The sequence below is a fragment of the Corvus cornix genome, chromosome Z (assembly GCF_000738735.6).
Source record: "Corvus cornix cornix isolate S_Up_H32 chromosome Z, ASM73873v5, whole genome shotgun sequence".
Taxonomy (NCBI): domain Eukaryota; kingdom Metazoa; phylum Chordata; class Aves; order Passeriformes; family Corvidae; genus Corvus; species Corvus cornix.
In genome coordinates, this window is record NC_046357.1 from 22,682,053 (window position 1) to 22,696,169 (window position 14,117).

Below are 14,117 nucleotides of genomic sequence, written 5' to 3' on the forward strand. Positions count from 1 at the left end.
TCTTCCATTAAAAGCAATTCCAAAAGTAGGCCCTACTTGCAGCAGAATGACCAGGGTTCAGGGATAATATTGTCCACAATATAGTGGACCCAGGAGCAAGCAGGTAAGCAAAAGGTACCAGCCTGAAGCTATACAGTTATCTGGCCCTTCCACATAGCCTCTCTTATCCATACCCCATCCAATAAGGCAACTCCTCAGTTCAGCTAGTCCCTAGCTCTATATTCTTGAGTTTTAACAATATGATTAACAGAATGGCTTTCACAGTAATAACTAAGCTCAGAGTATTACTGACCAACAGGAAACTGAAGTCCCTCTCTTTCTCTTGACAGGATATTGCAGCATAGAATCTAAGAATGGTTTGGATTGAAAAAGACCCTTGAAGATCATCTAGTCCAACATCCTTGCCATGGTAGGGACGCATTTCACTAGACCAGAATGCTCATAGTCCCATCTAGCCTGGCCTTCAACGCTTCCTGATGGGGCATCCACAGCTTCTCTGGGCAACCTGTTCAAGTATGGGCCCTGGATTTTGAGCAGGCAACCAGCTTCATTGCACAGCCAATTGGCCCAGGCATGTACAAACACTAGCCACCATGAAACACCTCACAGATATTTCTTCTACCTCTCTTGGGAACAACAGCTCTCTGGCTCAAGTAACACACTTTCCCGTGTCTGTGTCATTCAAATCCTGAAGTGTCATTCAAAGACAATGACATTCATAGAATCATAGAATAGCCGGAGTTGGAAGGGACTCGTAAGGATCATTGGGTCAAATCCTGGCCTGGCACGGGACAACCCCAAGAATCACACCATGTGCATGAGAATATTGTCCAGCTTCTTGAACTCTGGAAGATGATGGTTTCTTGTCCAGAGATCGAACCATGATTATAGTACAGATGATGGCTGACAACAAAAAAAGTTTCCGGACAGCCTACAATCTTTCACCAAAGAAGCTGTACATACAAGTTGTATATGGAATTAGGAAGAGGCAGGTTCCAAGTAAACAGAAGGAAATATTCCTCTGATATGTGATAAATTTCTTGCCAGGAGACATTCTTGACCATGCCTTCAAAACTGACTGGACAAATTCATGGATGAAAACATATTCTTGGACAAACACATATATTGAGTACAAAACACAAAGATTTCACCTCTGAGTCAAGAGCTCTGAATACCATGAACTGCTGGAGAACAGTAAAGCATCCAGAGAAAATCACACTAAGACTCCATTCCATTATACTCTTGCCTGTGGGTCTATATTGACATTCTGTCTCTAAAAGCAACTTGGTTAAAAGAATCTTCAGTCTGGTGCAACACAGCTATTTTTTTTATACTTTGTCAGGTTCAGGTACCCTCCACAAACTAGACAACCTCCAAAGATCCCTTCTGACTGGAATGATTTTGCGATGATCACATGCAGCACGCTAATCTCATCTACCAAACCCAGTGCACCTTGCATTCTATTTTCCTACCCAACCAAAAAGATCCAAATATATATCTTCAGCCTATGTCTGATCATCATAAACTCATCCCACTGCTTAGGTGTCTCAGCCTCACAGACTGAACATGGAGGGAATGCTGCTGCCAAAGCAATGAGCAACAACCAGGCATGCAGTCAAATCCATTTACAATTATTAAGGTCCAAAGCACTCCCAAGGATTTTCCAATTAATATGAAAGCACAAGGTTTTACCAAGATATTAGGTCTCACCCCTCCTACACAGCTAAGCATTTGCATTCCAGCTTTTCCTGGCAGTAGTCAAAATTGTCATTATCTGATATATTACTGCCATAGAAGAGCATCATGAAGCATACACATGGTTCAAGGCAGCCAAGTTAAAATTGCTATTGGAACACTCACCTTTTCTTTTGGTGGATTTGACTATGTAGGCTTTGAATGTATTTATGTGAGTTGTTTTTTATTATTATTATTATTATTATTATTATTATTATTAATGATATTAATTCCACTTGGAAGTTAAAAGCAACTGAATTTGAGAGTCTAAGCCAGGTGGAGGCAGACACAGAGACAGTATCTGTCTGTATATTACCATTTCCATTATTGATCAGTGAGCTAAAAGTTACAAATGAGAAAGCTGAAAGTCTGTAATTTGGAAACTCCCTGTGAGAGAAATGTCAGTTTTTGCAGAATAAATATTGAATTAGCCTTCCACATTCAAATGCCTGTTGATTTAGTGAAAAAGAGAGAGCTTTGAGGATAAAACACATTTTTTTACCTAAGTGTATATATGTTAAGAAGCAACGAAATAGAAGTATGTGCAGCTAAGGATTTACACAGCTAAAAGGTAAACCAGATTTTGTTACGACTGCACACCACTGATGCCTATACTCATGCGACTTACCCAGGATGCTCTCATAAAATTTCTGCATCTTATCTCTGTTCTTATCAAAAGCAGCAATGCTGCAGGGTTGGGTTTGGCAGAGGGGACAGGAAAGGGTGCAAGAGAGAGAATGTATCATGGATCCTATTTCAAACCTTGAACTGAGTTTCCTTCCTGTAGTTGTCATGTATTAACATATTGCATGCACAGTGTGAACCCATTCTTCTCCCTCACATCCGGAGCAGAAAGACAGATGGACAGGGACTAGGACTACAGATGGGACAGTCTGGGATAGCACAGGTTTTCTGAGTCCAGAGGTCAGGAAGCACCCTCACCTAACACAGGGGATTGCACTAAGTCCCTGGGGCCCTGCAGGGATCTCAGTAGCCTCCGCTTCTTCCTTTCCTCTCTCTTCCCAGTTCAGTCTCCACAATGCTCAGCACAGGTAGAAAAGGAATTGGTTTTGAATCAATGTCCCCTTCAGCAGGTGACAAAAGCCTTGGCTAAATTGTGGCAGGACTAGTGGCTACTCTAAAATGGCTTTTCCCACATGGACCTACAGCCTCTGTACCCATGGCACAAACATTTTCTTCAGTCTCCTGCAAGCTTCTTAACACCTTGTTCCTCCCCTCTGGGTGACAGTCCAGTGCTCAACAAGAGCTGAATACTGTCAGTGTGAAAGAGTACATGGGTAGGTCTTGCTACTCCATTCATCTACCTTTCATACAGCCTGTAGCAATGTATCCCATTTAGCACTACTTTCCATCTGCAATTGTTTGCAATTTGAATACTTAAAATATTATTAAGCTGACACAAATGGATCATCATCACAAAAATTCAACTTCCAAATTATGCTAAAAAACCTCTTTCAATCATTACAGACTTGTCTTTCACTAAAACAACAATTCATTGCTTTATCACCAGCAACAGTGACTGTTTTCTCTCCAAACTGAGCTATTTATAAAACATTTACAGGAAATTGTCATAGCTATAATTTAGTCAAATAATTGTTATTATTTGACTGAAGGCTTCTTCACATTTACCATATTCATCACATTAGCTTCCTTGCACTGGTGTCATTAGGAATAATTTTAACTCCCAGTTGCAGACCTTACCAGTGTACTGAGGTACAGGCTCAATTTGTTGAAGAAAACAATCCTGCAGGTTTCCCACTTCCGCAAGCGTTCCTCCAGTTACCAGCTTCAGCTCGTCTAGTGTATCCTGGGCTCACAAGAAAAACAGAGCTCACAGTTCTGGTACAACAATGGGAAAAATATGAAATATCAGACAAAGTAATTTTTTTAAGAGAGGTGGTCCATTTCCTACGCATGCAGAGCTTCTATGCCGTTCCCTTCAGGTCCATCCATCACTATTTGAACTGTAAAAAATCTCTAATCTTTGCCTTGCAGATTTTCACATAGCTGTGGTTTTATTTCAAACTTTTTTTACTGTTACAGTGCCTATGATCTCACACACTAGGAAGTTCACATATTTCTGTATCTGTGACATATGATTTTTTTAAGTGCATCCAAAACAGTCTTTTTCTTTTTCCTCTCCTCTCAAACAGGTACATATATTCATGTCAGGAATATGGGCACCACAGTCATTCTCCATAAAAACAGGCTCACTTTCAAGCCTGTAATGAAACAAAGTGGGCAACCTTGGGGGCAGAATGCCTTTGCACTTTATAATAAGTATTTTTGATTAATGATCATTGAAGATGTTGTGGAAGACACTGTTTATCTTGGACTGCTGACAGGGAGATGACAGGAAGCTTTATCCACTCCTGGATGGCAGACAGAGGAAGAAAAGCTACTGCAGTCAAACAGATGAGGGTTGCACTCTGGCACCACAAGAGTCCCCCCTTTCTTTTGTCTTTTTTAGTCTCTTGGCATATCATGAAGAGGAAAGCCACATACACAGACAAGCTCTGCTCATACAGGACAGCTGTAAGAAGCCAGTGAAACACTGCCCCTACTGCATTAGCTAAGTCCTTGCAAAAAGTTCAGTCCCCAAAAAACAACTAGATTGAAGTGAAGGAGGCAGTATTTTTTTGATTTTAATATAAAAGCTAAAAATTGTGTTTAAAACAAATAGCATAATTATTACAGGGGTCATGTAAGCTAAGATTTCACCTGCTCCATAGGGAACTTTTATTTACATTTATTTCACAACTTAATACTAAAGTATTACTGTACAGAGCTTGGCTGCTGTGAAGATTGAGGTTTGAATTCAGCGATTCAGAGGATCACTGGTGATCCCTCTAAGTGCTCAGCCTGCTCCCAGTTTCCATGCTCACCTGCGGCTTCTCCTGAAGAGTGCGCAACTCAACTGCCACCACCTTCTGAGACAGCGCTGAAAATGGTTTTGGCAGGTCCTCAATGGCACCTACTTGCAGGCAGTCCAGATACAATTCTATTGTGCTCAATCCCTGCTGCAGGCCACTCAGCCACAAGATGACACCATGGGGTTTCCCATCGGCCAGCTGGATGTTGCTAAAGATCACGGAATTCAGCCTTCCATCATTCTTCAGATAGCGCAGCACCGCTAGGACAAAATACACAGAAGGACTATTAGAGGGTAGCAGATAGCCCAAGGCTGATCAAGGAAGATCCTGTGGAAATCTGCAATTGCTCTGGTATTTTTCCACATGTCCGCTTTAGTAAATGCATCCCATATGCAGACATAATGGTAATAACAAATGAGACATTGACTTTCAAAGCAGCACTAGCAGGATGCTTGCATGACTCCCTATTTGTAAAGCTCTGCTGCCTGTGCTGAGTTTTCCTCTGCTTTGTCCAGGCCTCTCTAAATGGCTTAACCAAAGTCACTTTATAAGCCATAATGTGCTAAAATGCAAGTGGTAAAGTTACAGGGTGTAGCAGGCAGCCTGCAATCAGCACTTCGGTATGTACATATCTGATAGACCCAGAAATACTCTGTAGCAGAAGTGTACAACTAAAAAATCAATTTCAGTGATGCATACCGCATACAGTGAAGCCATCTAAGAGTGTATCCAAATGCATAATTAAAAACCAAAGGAAGCATGCTTCCAAGCCAATAACCTGCACTTCTCTGTAACAAACACTCAGTAAAACCAAAATATAATGCAGAAAAGGCATAGTCCACTCCTAGAGGTCACTAAGCCTCCTCTCAACTCTTTTTAAAAGCATTAGTGACTGACCTACCTGATAAAAATTCTCATTTTACTAAGTAAAATTCACCATCAAAAAAACCCACAACAGCAGACAAACAAATACTCTTACAATAAATATTCACTGAGCAATATTGAAAAAAAAGTCTCTTTCCTAAGGAAATTGGATCAGTAAGCTAGGGTCTGTGAGCCAGATCTCTAAGATCAGCTAGCTAGTTCTCTCCACAAAATCTCTCCCTGGCTCTTCAACTGCATATCTGCAGAAGCAATGAGCTGAACACATCTGGACAGTGTATAACTACCCTGCGATATCAGATAGACCTTGTTTCAAAGATCCCCCCAAACACCAGCCAACAGTCCCTTATCTCCTGATCATAACAGTTATGTGCATGAGGAATCAAGCTGCACAGACACCAGGCATCTAAACGTTTATGTACTGGCTTTTGCTAAAGTCTGAAATTCACAGAGGGCTGCTACAGTCGCATCAAGTGAGAGCTCACAAATGGTCTGATACTAAGTCAACCAAAAATTGTGGATATAGTGGAGGTAAAAGTTCTTACTATCTTCAGACCTAGTAACAGCTACTTACTGAAACCATCCAATTTCTATTAATTAAACAACCTCCCTTCCCATCTTTCCACTACTAATATAATTGCTTTGATGCTATATCTGTTTGTTGGTGACCTCCCAACTCACTGAGCACATGCTCCCTAAAATTTTTCTAATTCCTCAGTCTAATGATTAAAAAATCCCCAGATTTATACCAGCATGAGTGGGGCAGGGTATGTCTCCATCTTTGAAGTCTACACTAGTGCTAGAGCCTCAGCAGCTGTGATCAATATAAGGAATGTTTTCACTGCTGTCTATGTCAAAACACTGCCAGAGCTGAGATTTCTGCAAAGGTGCATGAGGTCACCAGTAACTCGCTAAAAGGTAGCATTTCTTGGCAAACTCAAAGATCTGGCAAGACAGAGTACACTGCAAGCATTTTATTTATGTGAATATTATGCATGCCTGGTCATATAAAAACAAGGTCTTTGGATCTAGGCCCTGCATTCAGAGTGACCAAGCACAACAGTAGCCTAGAGAAAGAAAGAGGAGATGGAGGCAGGGCCCAGAACAGACCCTGCCAGAATAGCTTCAGGACAAGGAGCAATCAGGCTTGGAAGGAGGATCAAGTATTCTTTCCTCAGCCAAAGCCAAAAAGTCATCTGGTAAACTAGAGTAGGCTTTTGAAGAGAGATTTTCTTGGATCACAGCCTCCACCTCTTAAGATTTAACTCATCCAAGGCCCTGCAGTACATTTGCTGCTTGAATATTTGACAGATATTCATGAGAGTGTCACCTGAACTGATAAAGAAACAAATTTTCAATTAAAATAGGAGATGCTTCACAGAATTGTTAAATTGCAACACTTCTGTGCACTAACTGCAGTTTGCTCCATAAAGGAGTAATTTTAAAAGGATAAGAAATCCATGGATGCTATCTGCATCTGAAAGGCACAATTGTCTACCGTAAGTTTAGCTGTTAACTCAGTAAGTCAGACCTGTGCTTTTAAAAACATTTAGGTGTTACAAACATGTTACTATCAGTTATACCACAACAGAACCAGAATATGAGGCAACCATTGAGAACAAAACTCTTAAATGTGACATTTCAGAGTACAACTAAGGCCTGTTTTGAGCTCCTTAGGTCAGATTTGCATGCTGGAAATACCATACAGAGAAAGCACTACACACTCTTTCGAAACCATAGATATTAAGACTGCATTTTGCTGAGATGCCAACATTGGTCCACCGCTTAAGCGACGATGTCTCGAGAGGATCATACACATCTCACACACTCCATACTTGCAGTTCACATGACAATCTCCCGGATGTAGTTTAACTTACTGTATGAAGTAGCCATATGGGATCCCTAACACGTCCAGAGAAATCACATGTGAAAACACTGCCTACCACTTGCTCACTGCCATATGCCTTGAACAAGGTGCTCTAAAGTAATAAGGAGGCAAAGAAATCCAATGAACGTTCTTGCTCTAAAAAGCCTCCCTCTCTTTGGTCAATTCTTTACATCAATCTGAAGGTCAATCCTTTACATCAGATAGGTTATAGATGTCCCCCATCTACTCAACACTGGTCATTGACAGGACAAGTTGCTTCATGCTGCCTATCCATGTGCCACTGTTTTGTTTGTCCTGTCACAGATGCTTCTCAAACACCAACCTACTGAAGACAAAACCAAAAGAAACCATGTAACGTTCCACCAGAAACACTTTAACAGACTTAAGAGGCTGTCAGTAACCATCGGACACGCAGAAATTTTTGAAAATCAGAGTCTGGTATGTTCAAACTTGCATGTATATAGACACATTTGTGTGTACACATACGTGTTCCTATATGCGTGTACAACATTTACACACATAATTGTGCGTGTGTGATAGGGAGACAGGGAGTACGTGTAATCTATAATTTATTTATCAATTAAGTCAGTGTTAGGAATCGTATTACACTTATTAATAAGGCTGTGTGACCATGTATTACCCATTCCCAACACACCCATAGCTCTTATTCCCTTACCTCAGAAGGATTTTGGCAGACCTGATAAAACTACCGATGTTTTATCTAACTCATTCCCCAATAATGTACAATAAAAAGGTGTGCTTTTGTTCTTTTGCAGCATATTGAATAATTTCCCTATATATAAACTGAAATTTCTCCTTAGAATTTCACAGTATATTCGATTCAGCTAATCACTCAGTAGCAAATTACTATAGCAGTGGTGAAGTCAATGCAGGAACAACAATGTACAAAATTCAACAATCTTTCATTGAACCTTAAATTTGTAGTATATCCTAGATCTGGTTTAGAGATCAATGAAACTCTCTATTTCTAAAACTGCTGCAGCTCCTACTCTGACTCCTGATTAACCAATTCCAAGAAATAAAGAACAAACACTTTATTTCACCCAACAGATCTTATAAGTGCCAGGAATATTTGTCTTGCATAGTCACATCTAACCTCCAGGGTCAGCAGAACAAGAACCTGCCTTTCATATGCATGAGGCAGCATGTGCGTGTGTCCCTCACATTCCTGAGTAATAAGAACCAGTGATTGCCCCTAGGGGAAAAAGGAAAAAAGAAAAGGAAAAAGAAAAGACCAAGCCAAATTGACTCCTTTCTCCATATTCCATGTTTTTCTCCTCCTTTCTCAGCATTGCTCAGAGTAAGCACCATAGCTGAGTTGAGATACCAGCTGATCGTCAGGTCAGCTTCCCCTTTCCAAGAGAGAGAAGCATCAAGGAGAGGAAGGAAAGAGATGAAGGAGTGAGAGGGGATGTGAAAGGTGACAGCATGCAACAGGAATGACTCAAGCACAAAGGTTAATCACACAGTTGTCAACATTCATCTATCACACACCAGTAACTATGGATCCAACACCATTTCTACCATATACATTCCAAACAACTCACCTTTACTCATCCGTCCCATTACCGTAAATTCAAAATACTTGCTGTTGTCAGCTGATGAATATAGGCCAAAAACAGTGGCTGTGCTCTTTGGCTGCAGTTTGAATGTTGAGAGCAAGTACACTTCATTCAGCATAGGATCCCCGAATGCTTGTTGCAAGAAGTTCAGTACCACTCGCTTGTTGGAATAAGGAAGAAGATCAAAAACTGGGGAAAAAAAAAAATCAGATTTCAACAGCAAATTAAATATAATAATGACCAAAGAAGAATGTGATTTGACACCACATATTGGATGCTGTACACTCTTCATACGGAAGCTCTGATCTACCTAAAATAAAAAATTATCAGTATGATGATCATCTGTAAAGATCAAGAAATTCAAACCCCTGGCACTGGAAGGGATATCTTAAGCAATCTGGTCTAGTGAAACATGTCCTCACACATGCAGGGAGTTTGGACTAGATGGTGCCTGCCAGCTACAACTATTCTACGATTCTATCAAAATATCTGTAACTTGTTGCAACTGATACTATTTTAGCAACTTTTATTTTTCAAAGGCATTATTGATAAGTTACTAACATAGAAATATCTAGTCTTCAAATTGAGGTACTCAAATACTTTCAGGTAGATCTCAAAAGTTCTTCTCTTCTGAGGATTCACCTCAACAGAAAGCTTTTTAACCTATTTCTGCTATCATAAATTCAGATGTTTGTGTTCACATATCAATTAGATAAGGATTCAGCATTAAAATTTTCAGCCAGATTTCCAGCTGAATCCTTTGATAGCATTTGCAGGGCACCAATTAAAATGCCAAAAAGCCAGGTAAGCAACATGATGTTCACAGCCTTCTTCTCATTTCACTGACTTTTCAGAATATATATTATATAAATAAGACTCATCCTTCCCTTCTGGCACAGAAAACAAAGAAATACAGGCCTCGCAAAAAATCAAACGATACCAAAAACCACAAACCCTGAAGGCATAGTGAGAGCTGTTTCAAATTTTTATTTTAGTTTTTCCACAATGCATCAGCAAAGGGTCTATGATTTTACACATACATATATCAGCTATGTTTCTTATGGCACTGAAACAACAAACTGGGGTTTTTCTCAATGTTCCTAAATCCACAACGTCTCCAAACTCAATAGACTCTTCTGTTAGGTTTCTTGATTATCTCCTATTCCAACTCACTGCAATTAAAGCAGTATACATATTATACCCTAGCAAAGTAGTCTGATAAATTATTATGCACAAGTGTTATTTAATACCAGGCAGGTGGCAAACATATGACAGCATATTGTAACTTAGCTTGATTCAAACCCATGGTTGTACTAATAAGTTTAGTTTCCCAGGCTGAAAAAACACTGGTGGACCTTTGCAGATGAGCCTTGTCTACACAGCACAACCCCAAAGCTCTTGTTGTCTTCTAAGGTGATGAGGCCATCCTACCATTCCAGTGTTTCCATATGCTACACACAGGAAAAGACTGAAGAGCACTCGAAGGACAAACACATGGGCACACAGACCTTCCCACAGATATGTGGGAAACCCTGTTCCCCTATACTAGAGTGGGTACATGCTGCATCCATTCATCTAGACACTAAAGTTATTTCCAAAAAAGAGAAAAAACGAAGACCTTTTTCCCTTCATTTCATGAAGTCATTGAAATAATCTCTGAACTCTACACTTCTATTCTAAGGACGTCATGAATCTACAGAGAATTTTCACAACACAATACAAAAAGTATCTGGCCCTTGATTTGCATGCACTAGTGTCCCAGTTTGAGACTGTTTAATACTGTTGTCAAACAACTAAGAAACATATATCTAAGGTGGACCTGGTCAAAACACTTCTCTTTCATTCAGTTCAAATTTACAGCATGCCAGGACAACCACTGCTCCTACTGAAACCAGTGACAGGGGCAGCAGAAGCAAAGGGCTGGATATTTCATCACATTTAGTGCAGAAAGAGCAAAGCAACTGCCCATGCAAGAGATTGAAATGCAACTCACTGCTCTGTACAACAGCATTTTACAAGTAATCACCATTCATAAAATAGAGCTGTGTTTCCTCAGCTGGAGCAACGCAATACAATACCAAAGACTTTGAGAGCACAAAATATAGCTATATATTTTGTTCAGTTCAAGGTCTATTGGCTGAACTTCTATCAACTTCTTCAATACTCATTAATCAATGCTAGAGTCACTTAAAAATATTACAAAAGTAATGACTAAATACTGTGAAACATCTAACATTACAAAAAACATTTACTGAAATTGTTGTAATTTGCATATTTAAGTGAATACTCAAATTGGTTTGGCAGTTGTGTTCCACAAACCACAGTGCTTCAGCCAGATCCTTCAGCACCATGTTTTCAAACCCTTTCCTGGGATATCTTCACTGACCAGCATGTGGAGGCACTACACGACCAGATCCATCCTTAAGCACAGCTTGCACATATGGCAGCAAATGCAGCCAGCAGAAGAATGAGTGGGTTATGAAAATTCATTTTACATCCTTAGCAGAGTTGGCAGAGAGAGACAGCTCTTAGCCATTATAGAGACAATTATTTGTTTGGAAGGAACAGGGAAAAAAAGTTCCACAAAGATTTCATGTTTTATTTTTTGAAGAACCTCACCTCTTTGCTCCTCTCCGTGGAAAGGCAGACTTGAAAGCAAATGTACAGAATAGGACTGCCAAAGCTGAAAGGCACAAGCAGCTGGTTTCAATCCATGCAATGGATTGAAAACTCCGACATGCCTTCACGCCTTCAAGCACGAGTGCGCATACCCACTGGGCGAAACTGAGCCTGCTTGTGAGACAGATCAGGAATTCTCTCCTCTGCCTTCCTTCTGGGGATTTTAGAATAGAGTTGTTCACCCTCCTAGCCAAATGCTAACAAGGGATGAGCTACATGGTGAGACAGTGGCAAAACCCGCTTTGGAAATCTGCCCAAAACCATCAAGGCTAGCTTTTCAGATGAGAGCTAGAAGATGCGATGGGAAGTGCTAGGACGAGGAGGCATGAAGGAGTGAAATTAGTAACACAGGAGAGCATGGAACTCGAAACACCCCTTCTTTCCCCTAACTCTGTTGCCATGTCACACCAGCTTTTTAAGACCACCCAAGGCTGTTCTCTGGTGACATCTAATCATAACTGTAAATGTAAACACTGCTCCACTGTTGTTCAGCACTTTTCAAGGTAATTATTAATGACTTAGACACCTGGAGTGAAATCCTAACCCCTGCCACAACAATTTCCCACTGACCCCAAGAAGCGTCCCTTGTTAAGAGTGGAGTTTTTCACTGGCTGCTGCCCCTGACAAGTTAGAAATCTGTCTTGTTTTTTTAATTTGGTAATACGCCACTTGTCATTACAACAATTTTCTGAAATGTTTTTACATCATAAAGGTCTTCAACAAAGGCTTTTGGAAATGCAGCTGTATTGTTGTGATTGGCTGTCTTTTAGATCTGCTTAAGTAATAACCGATTTAAGTGTCAAACATCATTCTGTAAGGCAGTGGAGGGGGTTAAAAATGTAGCGAAAAATCACAAGCAGCTTTAATGCTCCTGGAGTAGCACGAAGTTGCACTAACTGCTGCACTCGGCAGCCGGGCTGGATCCACTCACAAGCTGCTACCGCAGAGCGATACCACCCACTTAACTCAAGCTCTAAAATACAGCGTCTCCTGACTTACTACGTGCATAATATTGCCACAGCAATGCTGGGTTTAGAAGTATGAGTTTTCCTATGAACTTTACTATGTAATAGAGTTTTCCCAAAGAGTTTTCACTGCTTAGAAATTCACTTCTCATTTAGGAGAACTTCCAGCCGAGAAAGGGCTATTCAGATGCTCCACGCACCTACCAGCACACCTACAAAAACACCTTTTGCAAGCTGCATGGAGGCGACTGACAGCGGCTACACCGCCATCTCCTCCGGTCCCCACCGCTAGTCCGGCGGGGCAGTGCGGCGGCGGGGCGGCTCCGCGGGCGGGCTCTGCGCCCCGACGGGCAGCCGCGGCTCCCGCTGTCCGCCGCGGCTCCCGCTGCCCGCCACGGCTCCAGCTTCCCTGGCACCTGCAGAGGTGTTCCCTTTCGCTGCCAGGCAGAGTTCCCGGCGGAGGGCAGGAGACGGGACACTGCAAGCCCAGAGCCAGAGGGAAAAGGAGAGCGCGCTCCATCCCGGGGCGCGGGACCCTTACCTCGGGGGGCGGGCGCGGCGGCGCGGCCCGGGCACAGCTGCAGGGCGAGCGGCAGCAGCAGCAGCGCGGCGCCGCGCTCGCACCCCATGGCGGCCGCGGGCCGGGCAGGGCGGCGAGGGACGGCCGCCACTCCACGCCGGACCCCGCCGTTTAACGGGGGGCGGCCCCGGGGCCGGGCACGGCCGGCGGCAGGCGGCGGGCCATTGGCCGGGGCTCCCCCCGGAAGGCGGGCGGGGGCCGCGGCGGGGGATGGCTGAGTGCTGGGGTGGATGAGGAGGGAGCGCGCCGTCGGGTCCCGAGCCGGGAACCGGCACTAGTGGAGGTGGCTCGGAAGGACATCCTGGCGACGCCCCCCAAAATCAACACCTGTGGGGACCGTGGCTGGAGTTTGCCCTTTGAGGAGTCCTGGAAATTGAAGTGTTTTTAATGGCTTTAAATTAATAGTTGCAGAATTGGTTAGGTAGGAAAAGACCTTTAAGATCATGAAGTCCAGTGGTTAATAAGCAGGTATGTTTATTACCAGTCACAAGAAGATGTCCCCAAAAGTAAACTGGGTGTGCTTTAAGAGCCAGGTAAGAGTTCTGTAAGTTCAGGAGGGACAGCAAGTCCAGTGCTGTTGCAAGCAGCCCTTCAGAGAACCACCAGCCTGGTGAGGGATGTAGAAGAGTGTCAGAAGCACGAAGATAATGCAGCTCTATCCACCCAGTCCTGCTGACTGCAGGATGCTTAACTTTGAGGTTGGAACCATTTTACTTTAAAATCTTTCTTACCTCCCTTTCTATGTTCACCAAATGGTTACCATGCATTTCTTTGTGTCTTCTGACAATAATACAGCTGTTGTCTTTGCAAAGCCCCCTCATAAATTTCTCTGCCTGCTCTGCAGTCAGGTGTTGAGTGTCCACTGGTAAGGTTTAACATGTAGCAGAACAGATTCTCTCTCATGCATACCCA

General features: G+C 42.3%; 1 protein-coding gene across 1 annotated transcript in view; it reads right to left on the minus strand.

The window, feature by feature from the left end:
* Window positions 1-13,254, minus strand: part of THBS4 (thrombospondin 4) — a 40,618-nt gene extending 27,364 nt beyond the window's left edge. The window contains exons 1-4 of the mRNA XM_039566612.1: window positions 13,167-13,254; window positions 8,967-9,170; window positions 4,641-4,888; window positions 3,457-3,562 (exon numbers count right to left, since the gene is read on the minus strand). Of these exons, the coding sequence (XP_039422546.1) occupies window positions 3,457-3,562; window positions 4,641-4,888; window positions 8,967-9,170; window positions 13,167-13,254 (646 nt within the window). The remainder of the gene's footprint in view (window positions 1-3,456; window positions 3,563-4,640; window positions 4,889-8,966; window positions 9,171-13,166) is intronic.
* Between the last annotated feature and the right edge of the window lie 863 nt (window positions 13,255-14,117).